The sequence below is a fragment of the Zootoca vivipara genome, chromosome 10 (genome assembly GCF_965207765.1).
Source record: "Zootoca vivipara chromosome 10, rZooViv2.hap1.1, whole genome shotgun sequence".
Classification (NCBI taxonomy): Eukaryota; Metazoa; Chordata; class Lepidosauria; order Squamata; family Lacertidae; genus Zootoca; species Zootoca vivipara.
The window spans coordinates 62302482-62328711 of record NC_142593.1 but is presented as its reverse complement, the minus strand read 5'-3'; the positions used below and the strand labels follow the sequence as shown (position 1 = coordinate 62328711).

The 26230-nt window shown below is 45.4% G+C and overlaps 2 protein-coding genes and 1 long non-coding RNA gene across 3 annotated transcripts in view; 2 read left to right on the top strand and 1 right to left on the bottom strand.

Moving 5' to 3' along the window:
- The window catches only part of LOC148684498 (maestro heat-like repeat family member 5), a 439917-nt gene that overhangs the window by 216575 nt on the left and 197112 nt on the right, over positions 1-26230 (top strand). The gene's annotated exons all lie outside the window — the stretch shown is intronic.
- On the bottom strand, positions 18071-23176 carry LOC148684502 (uncharacterized). The gene is made up of 5 exons (XR_015946125.1): positions 22699-23176; positions 21836-22002; positions 21089-21206; positions 20661-20772; positions 18071-20551 (listed from the first exon to the last, which is right to left on the bottom strand). It is a non-coding gene; the product is annotated as an uncharacterized LOC148684502 (long non-coding RNA).
- Positions 23210-26230, top strand: part of LOC148684501 (maestro heat-like repeat family member 5) — a 50331-nt gene continuing 47310 nt past the window's right edge. Inside the window, exons 1-2 of the mRNA XM_088653158.1 lie at positions 23210-23429; positions 24067-24134. Coding sequence (XP_088509284.1) covers positions 23210-23429; positions 24067-24134 — 288 coding nt within the window. The remainder of the gene's footprint in view (positions 23430-24066; positions 24135-26230) is intronic.

The window sequence follows — 26230 nt, the reverse complement described above, 5'->3', positions numbered from 1 at the left end:
GCGCATAGTTTATTTCCGTCTCAAATCAAAGGTACTCCCTAGGGTCGCCGCTAAACTTGGTGACTAGGGTCTGTCCCCTTCTCATTTGGACTAGCTGTGGCTGGGGCGCCCCCCCACCTCTCGCGGCTCTTTCCTCATCCAACTTTTTCTGCAGGTCCAATACCATCACCCTTAGCTGCTTCTCAGTCTCCTCTTTCGTCCTCACCTGCTCCACCAGCTTGTTCAGCTCCTCCCGCGTCCCGCGCGCTTCCTCCTGAGCGGCATGTAATTGCTGCTGGGCCTGTGCTGTCAGGTTCCGTATCTCCTGCTTCGCCGCTTCGGCCTCCAGCCTCCAACGCTCAGCCTCTTGCGCGCTCATCGCGGCACTCCAAAGTAGCCAAAAAAGATTCGGAGGTTGCTGTCAGAGGCGCTGATGTGGCTACTCTAGAGTAATGACTCCTCGCAGCATAGTCTTTTTAGACTTTTATTAAGTGCTGATTATTTACAGTGGTCAGAACGATCTATATACATGCTTATAGAATCATAGAATAGAATCATAGAGTTGGAAGAGACCACAAGGGCCATCCAGTCCAACCCCCTGCCAAGCAGGAAACACCATCAAAGCATTCCTGACAGATGGCTGTCAAGCCTCTGCTTAAAGACCTCCAAAGAAGGAGACTCCACCACACTCCTTGGCAGCAAATTCCACTGCCGAACAGCTCTTACTGTCAGGAAGTTCTTCCTAATGTTTAGGTGGAATTTTCTTTCTTGTAGTTTGAATCCGTTGCTCCGTGTCCGCTTCTCTGGAGCAGCAGAAAACAACCTTTCTCCCTCCTCTATATGACATCCTTTTATATATTTGAACATGGTTATCATATCACCCCTTAACCTTCTCTTCTCCAGGCTAAACATACCCAGCTCCCTAAGCCATTCCTCATAAGGCATCGTTTCCAGGCCTTTGACCATTTTGGTTGCCCTCTTCTGGACACGTTCCAGCTTATCAGTATCCTTCTTGAACTGTGGTGCCCAGAACTGGACACAATACTCCAGGTGAGGTCTGACCAGAGCAGAATACAGTGGTACTATTACTTCCCTTGCTTACGGTGAGGTGTCAGAACCTCCGAATGGAGATTGGCGCGTTTTCTTCCAGCAAAGAAGCTTTGGGAGACCCAACCTCTTCCCCCTACGTTTGCGTCGCAATTCCGGAATTGGGGGAATTGGCCTTCCCCCCGTGCTCACACCTTCCTGTCCCACCTGGGGCATGGGCTCCGCAACCTTGCCTGAGCCTCGGACACCACTTCCTGACTCTCCGCTGGAGGCAGAGCTCTCCCTGCTCTCCCCAGCGCTTGGGGATGGGCTGGAACTTAAGATGGGAGGGACTTCCCTGTATCCCTTGTCCCTCACATCCATACTCCCCTGGACGATCTTCTTCCTTACTACCATTTAATATCATCAGCTCCCTTCTTTTTGCGACCTGGGCTAGGCGTAACCCCGAAAAGTTGCATGTACTATCTTTGGAAAGTCTTGTAACACCTGCCTCAGTTGAACTTTCAAGGTCCTGAATCTGATTATATTGGCTGTAAAGATTGTTATCATCAATTCCCATACGGGTGTTAAAGTCCCCCCTATTATAATCGGTGTAGAAGGGTGGGAAGATTCTATGGACTCTAGGAAAGCCTCTAGCTCTGCCCAGTTAGCTTTAACTATAGTTTTTTTTTTGGCAAGGGGGCAGGTAGACATTGACCAGTACAAGTGCATCTCTCTTGAATTTAAGTAGGACTGCCGTGGCTAGGGAATTGCAATTTGGGAGGGCTTTTAAGGAATGTTCCAACTCTGTGGAGATAAAACTGGCTAATCCTCCACTAGGCCTGCCTCCCCTTACAGATGGAGTAGCATATAGGGAGTGACAAGTGTAGCCATTCAACAGAATGGGGTCGCTATGCCAGGTCTCCTGCAGGAGGATGATATCAAATCGTTTAAAGAACATTGCAAGTTGTTGATTGTTTTTCTTAGCGCGCCACCCTGCAATATTCCAGGTCAACAGCTTTAATTCTCTGTCCCCCCATGATGTAAATTTGTGGAATCCACGGTGTCCAGTAACCCCTTTACATCTAAAAAAACACTCCCATTAAGTTTGTCAATAGGCACCTGCTGCATAGAGGGATGATTATCCTTGGCTCTTGGAGACTTAAAGGGAGGGTTTTAGCTGTTTCATTTGGAGAGAGTTTTTGATAACTGAGCCAAGTACTCGGGGATGTCACAGTCTGGTTTAATTCAGCCTTACCATACACCAGCGGGGGCTGCGATTGGTATTCCGAATCTACACATTTAAAGGAGCCTCCCACTGTCCTCTTCCCACTAGGCACTTGTCTCGACATGGGCCTCCTTTTTAACCAGTCTGCTTCTCAGAGTGTCCAGTCTATCTAGGATCTCCTTTTGGGCTGGCATCTGCAGTGACCAAAACCGATTTATTAAAGCATTTTCATCTGCGGAGAAAGAGTCGTCTCTGTCGTTCGAATAAAGTTGTGTCTCAGGAGGGGCTAAGTCTTCCTGCTGGTGCCCTAGGCACTGGTTTTGTTGCATGTGCGCTCTGACATTTTGTTCCTCCGTTCCTGGTCTCCCTTCCCCCTTGGCCGCCAATAGGGAGGTTAGCGGGGCTCTATTTTCAAAGATTCTTAATAAATCTATTCCTTTCTTTAAAAATAGATTTCTTGTTCTAAAGATGAAATTAACCAGGTTATGATCTGTGAAAGTGATCAGGGCGCGTACCGAATATCCATCTTGATATAGATAGCCTATACTGACTAAATCGGCTGCTTTAACTGCCCCAGGTAAAATGCTGTTTATAATAGACAACAGGTGCCTCGCACGGTCTGTCCCTGAGCAAGGGCCCAGCGGTTTTGGATAGTTCGCGAATACAATCTTTTCCGGGCTTAGGACCAGGGTCCATTTCCCCTTTATGCAGGGGGCTTGGAATTCCAGCGAGTTCCCGTCTATGTTAGAAATCCCCAACTTGCTTCTGTTTACAGTTACGACAGGGGCCCTAGGTGGGTCTAAGACGGGAGCATCCAAGTGTGGTTTGGTTGCTTTTGTCAGGCTGGGCGAACACAAGGGAAGAACAGCCATGGAAGGGTTTATTTCTTTGAGCGTACTTGAGGAATTATTTTCACATATGGGGAGGGGTTTGGTCTGTGGTGAGTCTTTCTTGTCTTTGGTGCCTTGCGCTTTGGGTTTTTTTGTGGATATAAGAGGTGAAGATAATAAGTTGAAGAGTTTCTGCCACTGTTTTTTGCTGATATGTTGAGTTCTTCTAGGTGTTGTGACGTGGGGTTTGTGATTTCAGCTCTCTTGACATAACATGCTGGAGACAGTTCTCTAGTAACACTTCTTTATTAAAGTGAACAGGACTGACTGTGAGGGCAGGAAGGCTACATTTATAGGGACAGGGAACTAGCTAGAAAGGGATAGATTTTGGAGGGAACAATATCAGGCAATCCCAGTGCTGCCTTTTGGAGGAAACCAAGAAGACAGAGGATCCAAATACAGCAGCTTAAATGAACCAATAGTAGCTGTACCCTCTGGAACCAAAAGGCAGTTACTTTACCCTAATGCAAATACAGACAATAATAATACAGATATAAAATCCTTTGACTCAATACACAACACTAGGCGGCTTAAATTTTTTGATGTTTGTAGTTTTCTTCATCTTGGGTTCCGGTTTTCTTTTGCGTGAGTTCTTTTTACGTGGTATGTGGATTCTAGCGACTGGGTCCAGTGTCTGGCCTGTGACTGTTTTTGCCTGTTTTAAATTCTCCACAAGCGTCAGGAGTAGGCCATTTGTTACAGCTAGGAAATTTTTTATATTGTGGAGGTCTGTGCGTATCTGATGTATTTGGTCATGTAGCTGATCACCCTTCTCTTCTATACTGTGGGCATTCGCTGTAGGCTGAGGGCCTTGCTGGTTTTTCCTGAGATTCTGAGTTGATTTTTGAAGATTGAGGTCATTGGAGTTAGGGGAATTACTCGTCATGTCGATCTCAGCTAGGGCAAGTTCCTGTGCCCAGCTCATGGAGTAATTTGGGCTTTCATGATCGGTTTGTAACTCTTTGCATTGTATTGACCAATCCAACACAGTAGGGGCGACTTCTTTTAGGGTGCTCTCACACTGTGGATTCTTATTCCCTTCTTTATGAGGGAAATAATTGGTGATTTTACTTTGCTTCCTTCGGGGCTCCAACTCCCCCTGAGGTGATATTGGCGCAATTCCCAGGTCCATGTAGTTCTTTCTTGGGAAGACCATATTTAGTATGGAAAAAGAGGTAATTGGGAGCAGTTTGCTAGAGTCTCTTAGTCCCAGTTTTTTTTAACTTTTTCCTCCCCCTTCACTTAAGTCGATCCCGAGCAGACGTGACAGATTATGCTTGTCTTCCAGTTTCCTGACTTTAAATCTCAGGCTACGGCTTGTTTTACATGCAAGGTTTCATGCTTGTCCCTCAGCTTGTTAGAGCCTCCAGGGTTATTGCTCCCAACTTTCCACCTTAAGTTCTCAGCTTAAGGCTTCTGATGCTTGCTGTCCTATGGAGCCTTCCCCCTTATATATACAAGCAGAAAATGCTGAGACTGTCTCCAATACCCTCATAGACCCTCAGAGGTGTTGTAACTGGCTATTAAATCAGGAGGGTTTGTTGCAGCAGAGTAAAAGGGCTTGTTTCAAGAAAATTGGAGACATGAAAGGAACATTTCGTACAAAGATTACCATAATCAAGGACAAAAGTGGTAAGGACCTAACAGAAGCAGAAGACATCAAGAAGAGGTGGCAAGAATACACAGAGGAATTATACCAGAAAGACATGGAGGTTTCGTACACCCCAGGTAGTGTGGTTGCTGACCTTGAGCCAGACATCTTGGAGAGTGAAGTCAAATGGGCCTTAGAAAGCACTGCTAATAACAAGGCCAGTGGAAGTGATGATATTCCAGCTGAACTGTTTAAAATTTTAAAAGATGATGCTGTTAAGGTGCTACACCCAATATGCCAGCAAGTTTGGAAAACTCAGCAATGGCCAGAGGATTGGAGAAGATCAGTCTACATCCCAATTCCAAAGAAGGGGAGTGCCAAAGAATGCTCCAACTACCGCACAATTGCGCTCATTTCACACGCTAGCAAGGTTATGCTTAAAATTCTACAAGGCAGGCTTAAACAGTATGTGGACCGAGAACTCCCAGAAGTGCAAGCTGGATTTCAAAAGGGCAGAGGAACTAGAGACCAAATAGCAAACATGCGCTGGATTATGGAGAAAGCTAGAGAGTTCCAGAAAAACGTCTACTTCTGCTTCATTGACTATGCAAAAGCCTTTGACTGTGTCGACCACAGCAAACTATGGCAAGTTCTTAAAGAAATGGGAGTGCCTGATCACCTCTTCTGTCTCCTGAGAAATCTCTATGTGGGACAAGAAGCTACAGTTAGAACTGGATATGGAACAACTGATTGGTTCAAAATTGGGAAAGGAGTACGACAAGGTTGTATATTGTCTCCCTGCTTATTTAACTTATATGCAGAATTCATCATGTGAAAGGCTGGACTAGATGAATCCCAAGCCGGAATTAAGATTGCCGGAAGAAATATCAACAACCTCAGATATGCAGATGACACAACCTTGATGGCAGAAAGCGAGGAGGAATTAAAGAACCTTTTAATGAGGGTGAAAGAGGAGAGCGGAGCGCAAAATATGGTCTGAAGCTCAACATCAAAAAAAGATCATGGCCACTGGTCCCATCACCTCCTGGCAAATAGAAGGGGAAGAAATGGAGGCAGTGAGAGGTTTCACCTTCTTGGGCTCCTTGATCACTGCAGATGGTGACAGCAGTCACGAAATTAAAAGACGCCTGCTTCTTGGGAGAAAAGCAATGACAAACCTAGACAGCATCTTAAAAAGCAGAGACATCACCTTGCCGACAAAGGTCTGTATAGTTAAAGCTATGGTTTTCCCAGTAGTGATGTATGGAAGTGAGAGCTGGACCATAAAGAAGGCTGATCGCCGAAGAATTGATGCTTTTGAATTGTGGTGCTGGAGGAGACTCTTGAGAGTCCCATGGACTGCAAGAAGATCAAACCTATCCATTCTTAAGGAAATCAGCCCTGAGTGCTCACTGGAAGGACAGATTGTGAAGCTGAGGCTCCAATACTTTGGCCACCTCATGAGAAGAGAAGAATCCTTGGAAAAGACCCTGATGTTGGGAAAGATGGAGGGAACTAGGAGAAGGGGACGACAGAGGACGAGATGGTTGAACAGTGTTCTCAAAGCTACGAACATGAGTTTGACCAAACTGCGGGAGGCAGTGCAAGACAGGAGTGCCTGGCGTGCTATGGCCCATGGGGTCACGAAGAGTCGGAAACGACTAAACAACAACAACAAAAGGGCTTGTGCCGGGGGATAATTGTGAAGCAGAACTTGCCTTTAGTTTCTTGGATATTCAGCCGCTCCTTCTTTCTCCTTCTTTCTTGGCGTCCTCCCAGGAAGGAGTATCTTCTGATAAGCGGCTTTGTGGATTTAATAGCTAGTTGTAAATTGCCAAACCAAATTCAGGTTAAAAATAATAAGGTTTGTAAGCCTTGGAGACTGATAGAAAGTTAATAAGAATTGATAAAAACTGATAAAACCACATTACTAACGCGGAGCTCAGAACGGGGCTGCTGCTAACGACGCCATATTGGCTCCGACTCACTAAAGGCTCTTCATGGGATCAATTTCAATCTGTTACCTCCGAGGATGTGGACAGGCTGCTTGGATGAGTGAAACCAACCACCTGTCTCCTTGACCTTTGCCCATCCTGGCTAATAAAAGCTAGCCGGGAAGGGCTGGGCGATGGGTTCCGCAGGGTGGTAAATGCTTCCCTCTATGAGGGAGTATTCCCAGCCCCGCTGAAAGAGGCGGTCATTAAACCGCTTCTTAAAAAAAACATCTTTAGATGCGGCTAATATGGCCAACTATCGCCCAGTCTCAATTCTTCCCTTCTTGGGCAAGGTGATTGAGCGAGTGGTGGCTGAACAACTCCAAGCACGCCTGGAAGAAGCGGACCATTTGGATCCCTTCCAGTCGGGATTCAGGCCTCATCATGGGACTGAAACTGCCTTGGTTGCACTGGTCGATGATCTCCGGCGGGCTAAGGACAAAGGTGAGAGCTGTTTCCTAGTTCTGCTGGATCTCTCAGTGGCTTTTGACACCATCGACCATAACATCCTTCTGGACCGTCTAGAGGGGTTGGGAGCTGGGGGCACTGTCATGCAGTGGTTCCGCTCCTTCCTCCTGGGCCGTGTTCAGAAAGTGGTGGTGGGAGATGAGTGTTCAGGCTGGGTGTTCATCAGTATGCGGACGATACCCAGCTCTACCTCTCTTTCAAATCAGAACCAGTGATGGCGGTGAAGGTCCTGTGTGAGTGCTTGGAGGCGGTTGGAGGATGGATGGCGGCTAACAGATTGGGGTTGAATCCTGACAAGACAGAAGTACTGTTCGTGGGGGACAGGAGGCGGGAAGGTGTGGAGGATTCCCTGGTTCTGAACGGGGTAACTGTGCCCCTGGAGGACCAGGTGCGCAGCCTGGGAGTCATTCTGGACTCACAGCTGTCCATGGAGGTGCAGGTCAATTCTGTGTCCAGGGGAGCTGTCTATCAGCTCCATCTGGTACGCAGGCTGAGACCCTACCTGCCTGCAGACTGTCTAGCAAGAGTGGTGCACGCTCTAGTTATCTCCTGCTTGGACAACTGCAATGCGCTCTACGTGGGGCTACCTTTGAAGGTGACTCAGAAACTACAACTAATCCAGAATGCGGCAGCTAGACTGGTGACTGGGAGCGGCCGCCAAGACCACATAACACCGGTCTTGAAAGATCTACATTGGCTCCCAGTACATTTCCGAGCACAATTCAAAGTGTTGGTGCTGACCTTTAAAGCCCTAAATGGCTCCGGTCCAGTATACCTGAGGGAGCGTCTCCACCTCCATCATTCTGCCTGGACGCTGAGATCCAGCACCGAAGGCCTTCTGGCGGTTCCCTTGTTGCGAGAAGCCAAGTTGCAGGGAACTAGGCAGAGGGCCTTCTCGGTAGTGGCGCCTGGCCTGTGGAACGCCCTCCCAACAGATGTCAAAGAGGAAAACAACTACCAGACTTTCAGAAGACATCTGAAGGCAGCCCTGTTCAGGGAGGCTTTTAATGTTTAATAGATTACTGTGTTTTATTTTTCTGTTGGAAGCCGCCCAGAGTGGCTGGGGAAACCCAGCCAGATGGGCGGGGTATAAATAATAAATTATTATTATTATTATTATTATTATTATTATTATTATTATTATCATAGTTAAGGGCCGCTGCCTCCCCCGCCATAGCATAAGCCAACCACACATCGGCTATATACGCCAGTAAATGCATTGACCTTTTGGGATACACAGCAGAGATCACAGCTGCCCAAATGTGAATGCCCTCCTTCCAATTTTCGAACATGTGATCGGCGCGTGGGGTCCTATACCTACGCCTGCCGTATTGCTTCCTCTTTTCCCCTTTCCCCAACATTTGCGCGAGGTGCAATAGTGTGAAAATATCGATATAATCGCCATTTAAAATCTTCTCACACTTTGTATTTGAGAAATGGGACCCCAGGATAATGTCGGTGTCTGTATCCATAGCAAATTTTACGTCCGGCACTATGGACCCCCCCTGCCACTCCAATGAGGACTGAGAACCTGAACCCCGTGATTGGGAACTAGGGGTGTGAGACCGGGTTTGTGTGCCCCGGGTTGCATTAGGCCCACGTTGTGAGCTAGGGAATAAGGAGGCTGGAGTACATGGCAACTCACTGTCCGTTGGCGCTGTATCTGGGATAAAGGTCTGCCCCTTACCCCAGCCATATGCAGTATGTCTTTAGCCAATCAGAATGTAGTCTGACTTATTAATTTCAAACTACAAAGCCCTTTGCCTACTCCACTAGGTGGTGCTGAACAATAACTATTATTGCATCTAAGGAGCTGGACATCACTTTGCATATCTCTAAACTTAGGTATCTTTGCGGTCAAGCTCCTCTAGTTTCGGGTCGGCCAGATGTAACAGGTGTTCTTGGCTTATGCGTGACGGAGCACTCAAGCGTGAGGGACATACTATTTTCGAACCAAGCTGAGAGATGTATCTAAGCTGCATATGTGAAATGGAGGTTTGCACTAGAATGGAGTTTTACAGTTAAGATGGAGTTTGACCAAACTTTGGTCAAGCCTAGCACTGGTCAGTGTGGCTCAGATGCCACATCGCGGACACGGAGCAATGGATTCAAACGACAAGAAAGAAGATTCCACCTAAACATTAGGAAGAACTTCCTGACAGTAAGAGCTGTTCGGCAGTGGAACTTGCTGCCAAGGAGTGTGGTGGAGTCTCCTTCTTTGGAGGTCTTTAAGCGGAGGCCTGACGGCCATCTGTCAGAAATGCTTTGATGGTGCTTCCTACTTGGCAGGGGGTTGGACTGGATGGTCCTTGTGGTCTTTTCCAACTCTATGATTATGATGGGAGTTAAACTTAGCTTAAGTAAGATTTTGAAGATAAATATTCAACAAATTGATCTTTATGCCATATTACCATTACTACAACAAAATGGTTTTTATAAAGTTATTTGGGCATTTCCGTCTCCAGTGATCCCCTCTAAAATGCTAAGACAGAAACAGAACCTAATCAGGAGGAAAATCATACCCACTAGAGTTTTTACTGATAATATGATAAAACCCTTATTCTTAAAAACGAGGGAGGTAATATCACCAAACGTAAACAATCTAACGCTATCAAGGAAAGAGTTTCCCCCTCAACAACAAGAACTAGACATGGCTTCCTCTAGTCCACAGATGGAGGACAGACCTGGAAATCCTAATGCATCTATCGAAGAAGGTGCCCGAATTACCTCTTTCAATGATTTACAACCACAAGAACAGACTGAAATAATAGGCAAACTTGACAAACTTAGAGCACAATTGATCCAGACAAAGAGCCGGATAGACAATAAGGCTATGCCAGCCCCCAGGTGCTCTGAGGAGCAGCAGACCTGCTTCAGTTCAGCCCATTGCCCCAAACTGCGACCAATAGGCTGATTTCAGAGATTCAGCAAATACCTGATCTGTCGAAGGTTAGCCAGGCGGTACCCCGATTACCTCCATTAATAAATCTTGATTCTTTACGACCTCGAGGGAGCATCACAGTCTAAATAATATATCGACACCTTCATCAATGCCTGAGCTCGAGTCCTCGCCCTAACCAACATCTTAGATCTCCAGCAGGGCCCCACTCCTATGCATTGAAGCCAGCCAAGAGACTCTAGGTCCTCATGTCATCTCAAGGAGGGACCCGCCGGGGCAAGAACTGACCTGGGATTAGATATGACAGAAGATCCATTGGGACGCATAAATAAAATCTTGCGCCCAGTGCAGGAGAAATTGCCTATGACCATCGCCAATACTGATTTAATTCCTTTTTCTTTGAGTAACCACCCGGCCAGTAAGTCTAGTGACTGTGGGGAAACAAACAAGCCGAGACAAAAACCTACCTCTAGTGTAACAAGCGGTCATGCTATTACTGCAAACCACCTAGAAAATTTGTCCTTCCTGAACAGAGGTGTAACATCTCTTTTGCCCCAGAGGAACATTACCTGAAATTTTTTAGAACTGGAAATTCATTTTTTTTAAAGAATCTTTATTGCTTCTTTTCAAAAATAGAATACATATTAAAAATACAAAAAAAAAAAATCCCTCATACCGAATTTTACAATACATTTCCACTCAACAAAAATAAATCATTACCAGAACTGGAAATTCATTAAATCCCGACCCCCGACCCCCCCCCCCTCTGACCATTAAACTCCCAGTCAGACCACCCGTTGCTTTCATTCCTATGTTGGAATATTGCAGGGTGGAGGGGGAAGAAATCAGACCCTGAATTCCTAAAATTTATGAACCTATTCCAGGTAAGCCTTTTATAGGAAACTTGGGAAGATGCGTTAATAGAAATCAATGGATACGAACTTATTTTACTGCCTGCATGCCCGTCCTCTAAAGGTGGCCGCGCTAAAGGAGGCCTGGCTATAGCAATCTCTTTAAAATTACACGCCAAACTCACCCTTGTAAAATCCTCTCCACCCTACGCGATCACGGGTCTGATTTCAAGTAGTAAATTTCAGTTAGTAGTTACAAATGTCTATTTTCCACCAGGAGGTCAAGTTGCGGATTTACATTCCAGATGGGAAATTTTGGAAGACCATCTTACCTTCTGTTACACTAAATATCCAAACATCCCCTCGGTGATGGGAGGCGATTTTAATGCGCGTATCGCTGATAACTGGGAGTCACTTAGCAAGGCCAAAGGGTGGATTACACCTGACCACCAGATTATTGATTTCTCCCACCACGCTCATGGAAAATCCAAAGGCACTAGAGTAAATGTAGCGGGCACCCTTCTCTATCATCTGATTTTATGTTTGAATCTAATAATTTTCAATGGGAACTGTCCCCCGGACGTGCCGGGTGAATTTACTCACTTAAGTTCATCAACAAATAGCGTTCTGGATTATTTAATTGTATCAAAAGATGCATATCCTAAATTTTCCTATTTTAAAGTTGGAAATGTGCTGTTAAATGACCATCTTCCCCTGGTTGCCAAAATGTCAATACTGGTAGACTGGGCCCCGGCAGAGGGAAGGCACCCTATATATATGGGTATAAATGCTGCAACAAGAGTAAAAGGCATAAAATGGTCTGTAACACAGGCGGAAAAATATTCCGATTTCTTTCAACAGGCGATATTACAAACCTACTCCGCCTTCGGTTCAATTTCATGTGAACGTGATCAAATTATCAATCTATTTTCCAACCTGTTGGATGACCTTACGTCTTTCTTTACAGTTCCTACCCATTAGGTAAATTGGGCCCACCACAAGACAGGTGCCCCATGGTTTAATACTAGATGCAAACAGGCTAGACAACTTCTCTCTAATATTTATAATGAGTACAAACAGGAATGGCAATCAAACCATAGGCAAGCACTTTAGCGGCCTCGCAATTCCTGTCAATTTTGGCTTTTGGTCAACAGTAAATCTAGAAGATACCCCTTAACAGTTATCCCAGCCCCAGTCTGGGAATCCTTCCTAAGGAGCTACTTTACTCTACCAGACATTAATCCTAATTGAAAGGATGGTCTTGATGATCACCTTCCCCTCTGGCCACCCATTGATCCGGCTGAAACTCAAAATAGGCAAAGATTCCGGCTGAAGCCATAAAAGCCCATGCAGATTGGTGGGCAAAAGTTCTGGCTACTATATTTGATGCCATTAACAACAGTGGCAAAGTACCAAAAATATGGAAGGATGCAATCATCACTCCAATCTACAAAAAGGGGGCACCAGAGGATCCAGGGAACTACAGGAACATCAGCTTACTGTCAATAATCGGGAAAATCTATGCACGATTTCTGCTAACCAAGCTTACCAAATGGGCCCAAGATAATAATCTGATCAGCTCGGAACAGGCTGGATTTAGACCGAATCAGTCAACTACTGATCATGTGCTAGTGTTATACCATCTAGCCCGGAAATACTCTTCCCCAAACAGAGGCCAACTTTGTGCAGCCTTTATTGATTTAAAGGCCACATTTGACAGTATTCCCAGAGAACTATTGTGGGAGAAACTAGCCCGATGGGGAATTGACAAAAGGCTTTTGTGGCTGATAACTCAACTGCCTAGATCAAATCTTTATTGCATTAGCATACAGCCATAGCAAAATAAAACAATACAAAAATGCCAGAGACAAGCAACAAAACATAATTCAAGGCGATATTGCTGGCGTAATAGCATTTAAATTACCCTAAGACAATGATGCAAAGGTTTAGGTGCCAGCGCCAAAAATCTAATATGCGGATATATGTGAAACATAAAATAGCCCAAAATAGGCTCGACACATTGAGTTAAATATATATATAAAAGAGAGCATTAAAACAGGTCCAGGCATAGGACACACTACCTTGTCAGGGTAGCCCTGAGTTTCAGAGCCTGCACTATGAAGATTGCCACCCCACGTGAAATTTGGGGATTTGCGTCCACAAGAAGCGATTTCAAACAGTCTTCCTTAGATGTAATGGTGGACGGGATCAAGAGGAGGAGCTTAGATCTTATTGGCTCATAAATGGGGCAGTAGAAAAAGAAATGTATGAAGTCCTCTATTTCATTAACTCAACTGCATAATGGGTCAGCTGCCAGGGTGAGACTTACCCTGGCTGGCGACCTCACAAATTCAGTACCTATTAATAGAGGAGTGCGCCAAGGATGTATCCTCACCCCATTTCTTCTTAATCTTTTTATCAGCGATATGAGGATGCCTTTGATAGAATCACAGGAAACTATTCATGCCCCACGCCTTGCCCAATATCATTGTCCTCTTTTACTCTATGCAGACGATGCAGTGATCCTATCCTTCACAAGAGTCGCTCTTAGGAGAGCACTAAAAAAATTTGGTCCAATTTTCTTACAATAAACCATGCCAAATCCAAAGTCTTAATTTTCTCAAAAAGCCGGAGAACCTATAACTGGAGCATAGATGGAAAATCTATTGAGCAGGTCTTCAAATTTCAGTATTTGGGTGTCTTTTTACAAAATAATATGGGCTGGAGGGCCCATCTTTCCTTTGCATCAAACAGAACTAAAGCCCTTTCCTTGGCGCTTTTTCTTTTCAGACAGAGCTGCCCACGTTCCATCCGCGCTAAAAGTTTTCAATGTCAAGGTGATTGCGACATTAGCATACGCAATCCCATTAGGGGGTCCTCTGTAAATTTACTCTCTTTGGAAGTAATCCAAAACCAGTTTCTGAGAAGGTTACTAAAACTACCCCGGTGTGTAAGCAACTCTGCTATATGCCTGGAACTTAATGTTACATCATTAGAAAACACTCTATGGAAATGTATATTCAGTTACTGGTTGGCATTATGGCATAGACTCCCCAATCTCCACCTGATTCAGTGTCTCTGGAGAGATGATTTCCCCAGCCCTTGGGCAAAGGTAATACACTCGAAACTTGTGTCCCTTGGGCTATCTCCATTTGAACTATTGGAATTGGACTTAGTCTCAGCCACGAGAGCTGTCACTCAAAAACTAAAGGAGATTGATATCCAGTCCAATACCTTGATGGGCTGTGGCACCTGTTCTCCGATAAATCTTGGTTTAACACCCTCAATGAAATTATAGTGGTAAGGACCTAACAGAAGCAGAAGACATCAAGAAGAGGTGGCAAGAATACACAGAGGAATTATACCAGAAAGATATGGAGGTCTCGTACACCCCAGGTAGTGTGGTTGCTGACCTTGAGCCAGACATCTTGGAGAGTGAAGTCAAATGGGCCTTAGAAAGCACTGCTAATAACAAGGCCAGTGGAAGTGATGATATTCCAGCTGAACTATTTAAAATTTTAAAAGATGACGCTGTTAAGGTGCTACACCCAATATGCCAGCAAGTTTGGAAAACTCAGCAATGGCCAGAGGATTGGAGAAGATCAGTCTACATCCCAATTCCAAAGAAGGGCAGTGCCAAAGAATGCTCCAACTACCGCACAATTGCGCTCATTTCACACGCTAGCAAGGTTATGCTTAAAATTCTACAAGGCAGGCTTAGGCAGTATGTGGACCGAGAACTCCCAGAAGTGCAAGCTGGATTTCGAAAGGGCAGAGGAACCAGAGACCAAATAGCAAACATGCGCTGGATTATGGAGAAAGCTAGAGAGTTCCAGAAAAACGTCTACTTCTGCTTCATTGACTATGCAAAAGCCTTTGACTGTGTCGACCACAGCAAACTATGGCAAGTTCTTAAAGAAATGGGAGTGCCTGATCACCTCATCTGTCTCCTGAGAAATCTCTATGTGGGACAAGAAGCTACAGTTAGAACTGGATATGGAACAACTGATTGGTTCAAAATTGGGAAAGGAGTACGACAAGGTTGTATATTGTCTCCCTGCTTATTTAACTTATATGCAGAATTCATCATGCGAAAGGCTGGACTAGATGAATCCCAAGCCGGAATTAAGATTGCCGGAAGAAATATCAACAACCTCAGATATGCAGATGACACAACCTTGATGGCAGAAAGCGAGGAGGAATTAAAGAACCTTTTAATGAGGGTGAAAGAGGAGAGCGCAAAATATGGTCTGAAGCTCAACATCAAAAAAACCAAGATCATGGCCACTGGTCCCATCACCTCCTGGCAAATAGAAGGGGAAGAAATGGAGGCAGTGAGAGATTTTACTTTCTTGGGCTCCTTGATCACTGCAGATGGTGACAGCAGTCACGAAATTAAAAGACGCCTGCTTCTTGGGAGAAAAGCAATGACAAACCTAGACAGCATCTTAAAAAGCAGAGACATCACCTTGCCGACAAAGGTCCGTATAGTTAAAGCTATGGTTTTCCCAGTAGTGATGTATGGAAGTGAGAGCTGGACCATAAAGAAGGCTGATCGCCGAAGAATTGATGCTTTTGAATTATGGTGCTGGAGGAGACTCTTGAGAGTCCCATGGACTGCAAGAAGATCAAACCTATCCATTCTGAAGGAAATCAGCCCTGAGTGCTCCCTGGAAGGACAGATCGTGAAGCTGAGGCTCCAATACTTTGGCCACCTCATGAGAAGAGAAGAATCCTTGGAAAAGACCCTGATGTTGGGAAAGATTGAGGGCACTAGGAGAAGGGGAAGACAGAGGACAAGATGGTTGGACAGTGTTCTCGAAGCTACGAACATGAGTTTGACCAAATTGCGGGAGGCAGTGCAAGACAGGAGTGCCTGGCGTGCTATGGTCCATGGGGTCACGAAGAGTCGGACACGACTAAACGACTAAACAACAACAACAAATGAAATTACCATATTATCTAACAACTTTATCTGTGGCGACGCATAGGTATGCCTTTATAAAGGCCAGGTTCAATGCTTTTCCATCAAATGTTATGGGTAACAGATTCTCCAATGGCCAGATCTCCCTGCTATGCGACTGTAACAGTGGCTTTGTAGAATCTCTACACCACATACTTTTTTGTTGCCCAGTTCATTCGGCTGCTCGGTCCAGATTCCTGTATCCACTATTATCGAGAATTGCTGACGAGACGCAGGAAACCAAATTAATTTATTTATTGAATGATGATGAACCGAGCAGATCCCTTATGGTCGCTAGATTCCTGATTAACGTCTTATTTCATAAGAAGAGAAGCGGATCACTGCACGATTTTGATAGTTCAATTAAAAACTAAGAATTACTGAGAGGAGTCAAAACTATGCTGTAAACTAAAATTATCTGATAGATCTTAACCAAGTTTTAGATAGATATATTATTTTATTCAATATATGGAGTAATTTTATTGATCTCAACTGATTATTAATGGTTGTTAAGCTGGTATTGCCTAAATTGTAAAATTGGTATTGCTTTGGCTGTTTTATGTTGAATTGCTGTTTGATATGGGCCAATGGCCGAAATCAATTGACTTCCTTCCTTCCTTCCTTGGCAGGGGGTTGGACTGGATGGCCCTTGTGGTCTCTTCCAACTCTAGGATTCTATGATTCTATGAGCCCAATTCCTGTGCCAACTTGAGAGCCCTGGCAGAGGGATAGGGCTTGCAGCACCAGCTGGGAGATTCCCAGCTAACTCAGACCCGTCCTCAGATAGCTGCCCTTCAGCACCTTCCGCTGGGCTCCACTGGCAGGAATACCATCGAGCTTTCTGCCTGTGCGCATGTTTGGGAGGCAGAAGGCAGAGGTCTGTGTTCATAGAATCATCATCGACTTGGAAGAGACCCCAAGGGCCATCCAGTCCAACCCCCTGCCAAGCAGGAAACACCATCAAAGCATTCTTGACATATGCCTGTCAAGCCTCCACTTAAAGACCTCCAAAGAAGGTAAAATCAAACTGGCTGTTGCTAACCTTTACAGCAACCCCATTATTCTTCCTAATAATGATAAATCCATCCTACTCCATCTTTCTAGATTCCTTTTTATTCCATTCTAGATTCCCCCCCCCATAATTATCTTTATAAATATTAATTGAAATTACTTTCCATTGACTTAGGTGGGCCGTTTCCTTTCTTTCTTGCAGGATGACTTTTTTATTCAGAAAAAATAAAAAAAATAAAATCAGCCCGGAGGAGGGGCCGCCGCCGCAGCCTCCGCCGCAGCCTCCGCCGCAGCCTCCGCCGCAGCCTCCGCCGCAGCCTCCGCCGCAGCCTGAGCACCTCCCCAGCCTGGTGGGGCCTCAAGTAACAGCAGAGGCCAGGAGGAAGCCTCAGGCCCCGCTGGTCCTCCCAGAGCTGGCCCAGAAAAGCCGCAAGGCTTCTGGGCCACTCTTCCCAGGTGAGTAGGTAGAAGCAGATCCCTGTTGGGTTCCCCTTGGCAAGACCTGCCTCCTATGAGGCCAGGCAGGGCTGCCTGAAGCCTATCTGGCGCCGTGGGGCGAAGATCCCTCCGGCGCCCCCCAAACCCCCAATTTCCCAGGGTTGCTGACCTTTTTAGGGAGCTGACACCACTGACATCTTATCTCTGCTTGGGGAAAGGAAACGGGAAACAGAAACAAACTGTTTTTGTTGCCCATTTATTGTGTGCCGAGGTCCCCAAACCACCCCTCAAAGTAAAACACACTCCACACAGAAATTCAAGGTTTTTGTCATAAATTTGACCCCAACTTTATCAAAACACAAAATATGTTGGACATATCATTGCACATCTCCAAAAACACAGCTACCAGGAAAACAGCCCTATACCTTTCAACACCCCCACCCACCCCACACCCCTGACTCCTCTGCCCCCCTTCCCCCCCAGCCAACCCCATTTCAAACACCCCACACCCAATAAATCCCTCCCCCAACAATCCCCCACCCCAAAGAACCATCAACCCTCCTCACCAACCCGAAACCTGTAAAATCTCACAAAACATCCCACAGATTCCACGGTCAAAGCCCTCTACCCCTCCACCGAGAAAAACCCCATTGCAAAAAGACATTCCAAATATTTATCCAGGTAATAAAAAAAATATGAAGGGGGGCGATTACCCTCCATTTGACAGACTAATGCACAGCAACACTATTTTATTATTTTCAATTTCGAAAAAGATCTTTCACCTTCGGCTACTGTCACTGGTAATGTTAAATATATGCGATGGGATATGGACAAGTTTGGAAATGCAGTCATCAAATTATTTGAATATATATAATTCAAAACATCCACCGGAGCTGTGTCTGCATTGAAAACAATTGACAATATTTCCAGCTCATGAAATAAATCTTCTGCGTCTACCGGTATATCAGCCCCACTTTCGGCAGTCAATTTCTGTAGCAAATTTAAACACCGTTCTCTTTTCTGGCCTGTCCCTAATTGTCTCCATTTGTCTATATTTTGCAAAAGTGAAAAATTATTGTTGTGTTCACTTAACAGTTCAAATCTTTCATTTACTTTTGTGATTGCCAAGTCAAACAAATAAAAATAAAAATTTACTTTAAAGTTCTTCTGTGGATCTGCAATTTGCTCATCAGTATGCTCATAATCGAGGGACCCAGGTGGCACTGTGGTTAAACCACTGAGCCTAGGGCTTGCTGATCAGAAGGTCGGCAGTTCGAATCCCTGTGACGGGGTGAGCTCCCGTTGCTTGGTCCCAGCTCCTGCCAACCTAGCAGTTCGAAAGCACGTCAAAATGCAAGTAGATAAATAGGAACCGCTACAGCGGGAAGGTAAATGGCGTTTCCATGTGCTGCTCTGGTTTGCCAGAAGCAGCTTTGTCATGAGTCACATGACCTGGAAGCTATACGCCGGCTCCCTCGGCCAATAATGCGAGATGAGCGCGCAACCCCAGAGTCGTTCATGACTGGACCTAATGGTCAGGGGTCCCTTTATCTTTATCTTTATGCTCATAATCGAAAAACCTTTTTATGGGACGTGGACGTGCAGTGCTTGTAAATATGGCTTCGCATTCTATTTCCTCAGCTATTGCTCTAGCTTAGTTACTCTTGACCAGCTCTATCATTTTAACTGCTTCCGAAAGAACGACATCAGACTTTTGTAAGATTTTACTTATACCATCAATTTTCACTAATATGTTGTACCACGTTACTAAAGAACAAATGAATTTGAAAGACTTCAGTTTCAACATCAATGAACTTGCCATGTTCCTTGTGTCACAATCTTTCTTGTCATCTGAATAAATAGAATATAAGGCGTTGTAAACCTTCACCATATCAAAACGAAGTGTTTTCAATGCCTCTACTACTCTACTTTCCCATCGCGTGTTTGATAATGGTTTTAAAGTGAAAGTGGGCATCTGTTTCAAGAAAATTTGCCAACGTGTTGTCGATCCGGAAAAGAACACATATATTTCTTGAACAATGGGGGGAAAATTAGAGACACTTCCATTGAGCTTTTAGCAGCATCATTAACTACTAAATTGAGGCTGTGAGCAGCACAAGGAACGTAAAAGGCACGTGGATTTAAATCCAAGATTTTTCTTTGGAGGCCTATATTTTTCCCTTTCATATTTGCAGCATTATCATATCCTTGCCCTCACGTGTCGTCTAATTCAATATTGAAGGATTTTTTAAAAAATGTAACAAAACCCTTGCTAGTGCTTGTCCTGTAGTGTCATCAGCTGGGACAAAGCCTAAAAAATGTTCTCTCACCTCAGCCTTTTTTGTAACTGTGTCAAGGTGTACAAACCGAACCACAACAGAAAGTTGTTCCTCGTGTGATACATCAGGAGTGCAATCCAAAATAATGGAAAAGTATTTAGATTGCTTCAAAAGATTAACAATGGTCATCTTAATTCTTTCTCCTATTATATTGATCAGTTCGTTTTGGATCTTATGCCCCAGATAATGAGGCATGCGGTTGTGAGCATTTTCAATTTGTGCAATATGTTCTGCTAAACAGAGCAACTTTTTCGACTAATTTTAAGAAATTACCATTATCTGAATGAAACAAAGTTTCAGTCTTTCCTCTAAATGCCAAATTTTGGATCGCCAAAAAATCAATTAGCACAATTATTCTCTCTAAAACAGCTGTCCACCTTTTCTTCTCACGTTCTATTCTGGCTTGATTTAAGGCATCTACAGTTTTCCCTTTCATTAAATTCTTCTTTAAATCTATGCTTTTTTTAATGGACAATAGGTGTCCTGCACTCTTCTCTTGTCTGGGAGAATTTTCGGCCACAACGAAGGATCACCCCTTGCATCATCATCAAATGTCACTTCCAGGGGAGTCTCAGATGTTGCGGAAGATTCAGCTGCAAATGCAGATATAGAGGCTTCTTGAATACATGCAGAATGATGTTCTAAATCAGGCATCCCCAAACTGCGGCCCTCCAGATGTTTTGGCCTACAACTCCCATGATCCCAAGCTAACAGGACCAGTGGCCGGGGAAGATGGGAAATGTAGTCCAAAACATCTGGAGGGCCGAAGTTTGGGGATGCCTGTTCTAAATCTACTGAAGGTCTTCTTCATGCACGATTGCAGAAGATGTACTTGAAGGTCTCTCTTCTTCATCAACAGTTGCAGAAGATGTACCTGTTAAAGCAGAAAAAGCATCGGTTAATACACATAAATTACAAGAGTGGCTCTGAGAGCAAAAACCCACCCATAAAAGTAATCTGGAAACTTTAAGTAGCTCACTTACTTTGTTTTTTAAAAAATCCAATTGGACTTGCCAACTTCTTTACATTTTCTTCTCTCTCATGTTTTCTCTTTCTGTTTTGGGATCCTGAAAGTTTCTTCTTACTATCAGCCATCTGCATAAATTAATAAAAAGTATTAGAGAAACATGAATATGACATGTGCATAAACAGATATTGGCAGGCCAAGGCCACGTTCAGGCAGACTCCTCCTCGTGCACGTTGTCAACTCTCAGTCTGGACTTGGGTGCGCAGAATCCGGTAGTACAGCAAGAGAACCGATGGTGCTGGATGTCAAAGAGATATGCGTATAAAAAACTATGTAGTCAGAGGTAATCATGTCACAGCTTTTTCTGGATAAACACAATCTCCAATAAACATCTTTCATTTGGGAGGAGGACCTGTGAGGCTGGGTGTCTGATTTATTACTCACCCAGAATGTCCATTTACCGGTGGAGATTAAAGTGGACTCCCCCTCCCCTTTTCTGCCAAAGTTTGGTGTAGGAACTGAGGGGCTGGGAAGGTGAAGTCTTACAGCTTGATCCAGGAGACTGAATGGAAAAGAGAGAGTATTAGAGAGGGAGGGAGGGAGAACAATTACCCTACGAATCCCTTTTTTTCCTAATTAAGTAAAAAGAAGAAGGAGAAGGAAGAATCGAAAACATAATTTACCTGCCTTGGGCTGCAATCCTAAACATCCTACTAGTACTATTAAGTCTTACTAGGGCAATTTCCCTGTGCTTAGAAAGGAACATCAGTTTTAACTCCAATGGAAGACGTATCATGAAAGATTTCCATATAGAATCATAGAGTTGGAAGAGACCCCAAGGGCCATCCAGTCCAACCCCCTGCCAAGCAGGAAACACCATCAATCCTTTCCTGACAGATGGCTGTCAAGCCTCTGCTTAAAGACCTCCAAAGAAGGAGAGTCCACCACACTCCTTGGCAGCAAATTCCACTGTCGAACAGCTCCCTAAGCCGTTCCTAATAAGGCCTTGTTTCCAGGCCTTTGACCATTTTGGTTGCCCTCTTCCCACTCAAGCACTCCCTTAAGCATGAGCCACCTTCTCTCGAGAAATGAACATAGTTATAACTCTGATAATGGACCATGCAAACATATTTAATCTACAGTCACAGAATCTGGTATCACTTTCAAATCCTCTGCAGACGCCACACATACCGTGTTTCCCCTATTTTAGGACGTAGCCATAAAATAAAATGCAAAAGTAATCGTTAAGCATGATTTTTGCAAGCTGCAATTGCCTTCAGCACCAGGTACATCCAGTCCTTGACACTAAACAAAGTCCAGGCAGGGAAGAGAAGAGAAGAGATGCAGGAGCAGGGAACCTATTTCACAAGAGAGGGTACAAATCAATGCCCATTCCAACCAAATGCACGGTACCAAAGAATCACGGATCCAGATCACAGACCAGCAGCCACACATATACAACAGTACACAACCAACAAGCAAGCCTTTCATTCATCTCCAATGAGCCCCCTCCCCATTACCTTCAATCAACCCGTAGAGTCATATACAGACAGGGTCAAACTCTTGTTTTTTCTTAATTACAGCCATGGAGACCCCTGACTGCTATTGCAGCACCAATGGAACCTTTTTTTACTAAGCTTCTTAGCTGATGGGGATGGGGGTGGAAGGGGCAAACCTTTCCTTCGCATCTGCAGCCAGCAGAAAGCACAAACAAACACACACAAAAGGCTGACTTTTTGAAAGAAAGAAACAAGAAAATGTACTAAAAAGTGTGCTGCTTGGTGAAGTGTTGTACCATTTTTATCTTCAAGCCAGTCCCTCCCCAAGCCAGCCCTTCGCCACCCAGAGCGGGGCGGGGGGGTCGCAATGCCTCTCCAGTTAAAGCCCCTGGCCCTTACAAACTCCCCCACCACCCCACTTGCCCCAAAGCAGCAGGGTACTGGAGGCGCGCGATCCTGAAACAGCAGCGCCCAAGGGGGCGGGCAGGCACTGAAGGTGGTGGACCCCAAAACAGCTCCGCGGGCGCCTCTCGGCCTCCGCGTACCTTACCTTACCTTCCTTCTTGATCCGACAGGACGGGAGCAAGGGCGCTCTGAACTCCAGGCAGCAGGGCAGGCAGCAGCCACCAGGCTCAGGCAGGCAGCGGCCCAGTCAGGCAGCAGCCACCAGGCTCAGGCAGGCAGCGGCCCAGGCAGGCAGCAAACACCAGGCCCAGCCAGGCAGCGGCCCAGCCAGGCAGCAGCCACCAGGCTCAGGCAGGCAGCGGCCCAGCCAGGCAGCAGCCACCAGGCTCAGGCAGGCAGCGGCCCAGCCAGGCAGCAAACACCAGGCTCAGGCAGGCAGCGGCCCAGGCAGGCAGCAAACACCAGGCTCAGGCAGGCAGCAGACACCAGGCCCAGACGGCCAGGCCACCAGTCCAGGCAGGCAGGCAGGCAGGCAGCAGCAGGCGCGCGCTCCACTTCCTCCAGCCGTTTGCTGCTGGGGGGAGGAAGCGCGCCGATTTCAAAGCAGGAGAACTCCGCCCCCCCCCTTGGAGCCCTATTGGCTCACAGAGGGGTTAGAATGATGCGGCGGCGGCAGGGAGGGGAGGGGCGCCAAAATGGAGTCCTCCCAGTCCATCTCAGCGCCCTAGCCTGCAGCGGGCACCCTAGCCGTGGGCACCTCGTGCTGCGGGCGCCTCTGTTGCGGACGGACCAGTCGCTGCGCAGCTACTGCGGCCTGCCGTCGCTGTTGAGTGCGGGCGCAGCGCGGCTACCGCGGGTGCACCGGCGCGACGCCCCTGGCGGTCTAGCGCCCTGGCGCACCGCGCCACCCAGCCTACCCCTAGAGCCAGCCCTGAGGCCAGGGTCTCCCACCCCACCTTTGGAAGAGGAGTGTCCCATGGAGCAGGGACTTCTGGGTGGCTTCCCCTTTTCTGCATTGCTGGGGGTTGGACTAGGTGACCCCGCAGGTCCCTTCAGACACAACAGTGCTATGATCCCTGTTCAGATGCGGCATGCATCTATCCGCTCAGTCAAAGAACTTGCCCTCTTTTTGTGTGTAGAAGTCATGTGTCCAATGGGGGCTCCTCTTCTGCATGGGGGGCAGTGGTTGGGCGGTTGGTTGTAGCTGCCAGGAGGAGATTTCCAGCGGTGATCTTTGCTCTGGAAAGAAAGGGTTGTTGGCGATGGGCTGCTGCTATGGCAATGGGGCAGACAAGAGTGAGATTGGTTTGCGGGTGAGCCATTCATGGCTATCTCTCCCCAAAAGTCTGGGCAATCTCCCCCATTTTCTGAATTTTGAGTACCCAAACATAGGAGGTGTCTTCTACATGGGGGGGGGGGGTTATATACGGCAAAATCCGCTACCTTCCCCTCTTGTCCACCTCCCTTACTCACCTCTCTCTCTCTCTCTCTCTCTCTCTCTCTCTCTCTCTCTCTCAGGTTTGGAGATGATGGAGGAGAGGGACATATTAGAAAACATCTTGGAGCGCCTCCGGTACCCTCCCCAGGTGTGTGTGAGATGCATTTTTACATTCTTGCTGGTATAATCTTAATATTTACAACCAGGTGAAGGTTTCATTTTGGGAAGAAGAAATTTTCAGAGTAGTTTTTACAGTTATACCAAACATTTCTGATTTGGTTATACTGTTAGAAATGCATAGACAGATAATCTTGAAATTATGGTGAGGTTTAATGAGTTAACTGTGTATATTTGGGCAACTTTTCTGCTGTACTGTACTTTATTGGAAGGAGACAAACAATCATTTCCTTAATAACAACTGAAACAATTTATTTAACGAAAACAATAAGCTTATAGCATATAGAATCATAGAATCATAGAATCATAGAGTTGGAAGAGACCCCAAGGGCCATCCAGTCCAACCCCCTGCCAAGCAGGAAACACCATCAAAGCATTCTTGACATACCTGTCAAGCCTCTGCGTAAAGACCTCCAAAGAAAGAAATGTATTCATGTTTGTTAACTGATGTGGTTAAACATTTTTTTTAAAAAAAATCTTTGACTGAATTTTAGTGCATATGAAAAACTTAAAACAAATCCTTATTTTCCAGTGAATAGGCTTTGGGCTATAATGCAACTTAAATAGAAAACTATCTTTCAAAAGATTTTTCCTCCAAAAGCATGTTATTATAGACATCCATTTTTTTAAAAAAATTGAAATCCGATTGAAATCAAAGAAATCCGATTTTGTCTAAATACAAAAAAAAAAAAATGATTGGTTTTTATCCACCCTGGTCTGATGTTACACAGCATGAAGCAGGATTCCCCAGCCTGGCGCCCTCCAAATGTTCTGGACCATATGTTCAAGTTGAGGGGAACTGCCCTCCAGCTGTTTGGGGACTACAATTCCCAGTGGTCAGGGGTGATGGGCATTGTAGTCCCCAAACAGCTGGAGGGCCGAGTTTGCCTCTGCCTGAAGTGTCAGGAGCCCAGCTTGGAGGAAGGTCTGGTTTGCAGATGCAAAAGATGATTTCCCCCTGGTGAGAAGGAGTGGGGCTGGAAAAGAGGACCAGGCCACCTTGGGGAAGCAGAGAAGGCGATCAGAGCAGGATCCGTAGACCGGAAGAAGATATTTGGTGGGGTAACTTGGACCCCAGCAGGGAATGTGGCGTGTTTTTCCTTTAACTTCTGCAGCTGATCATTCCCGATATCTGGGAACATTTCAGAACCCGATATTGTGCACTAAAAGTTTTTGTCATTGTATTGGGCCAAATATGGCCAATATTCCTCTTTGCTCTCAAGAGCAGTTTCTTTGCCAGGCCTGTGCATTTCAGTGGAAATTGGAGTTCTTGGGAAAGTCCAGAAATAAACGATAGATTGCAATAACTCAGGCCAAAAGAAGCTGATTTCAAAAAATCTTCACAAGGTTTTATTGATTTGATGTGGAGTTTAAATGGGAATCAATCCCAATGTTGAAGGCAAATAAAGATAAATTCCAGTAAAAATCAGGACAAGGCCCTGTTTCGACAATTTGAGCTAGCAAGGCAAACATACTTGGTACACTTTGACCTGTGAATCTTTGCTGATGAAGAATAGTCGAAACAGGGCCTTGTCCTGATTTTTACTGGAATTTATCTTTATTTGCCTTCAACATTGGGATTGATTCCCATTTAAACTCCGCATCAAATCAATAAAACCTTGTGAAGATTTTTTGAAATCATCTTCTTTTGGCCTGAGTTCTTGCAATCTATCGTTTATTTCTGGCCTGTGCATTTGGCCAGAGCAGGCAAGCAAATACTTTATGGCGGCAACAGAAATATTAATAAATTTAATAAATCAGAATACTGGGGGTGGTATTGTTTCTGTTTGTTATTATGGTATGCATTTTTGTGTTTTTATATTGTAAGCCGCCCTGTGATCTTCGGATGAAGGGCAGTACAGAAATTTAATAAATAATAATAAAAACAATAGCCAGAATGCCTAGGTCCTGTTGGTTCATGGCAGGAAACAAAGTGCTTTAAAGGAATGGTGTGTCTCCCAGTCCAGAGGCTTTCTTGAATCTTGTTTGGAGTGTTACTTAAAAAAAAGAAAGAAAAAATTGACTGCAATAGATTTTACTCCAAATGATTTTTGCAAGAAGTCTATT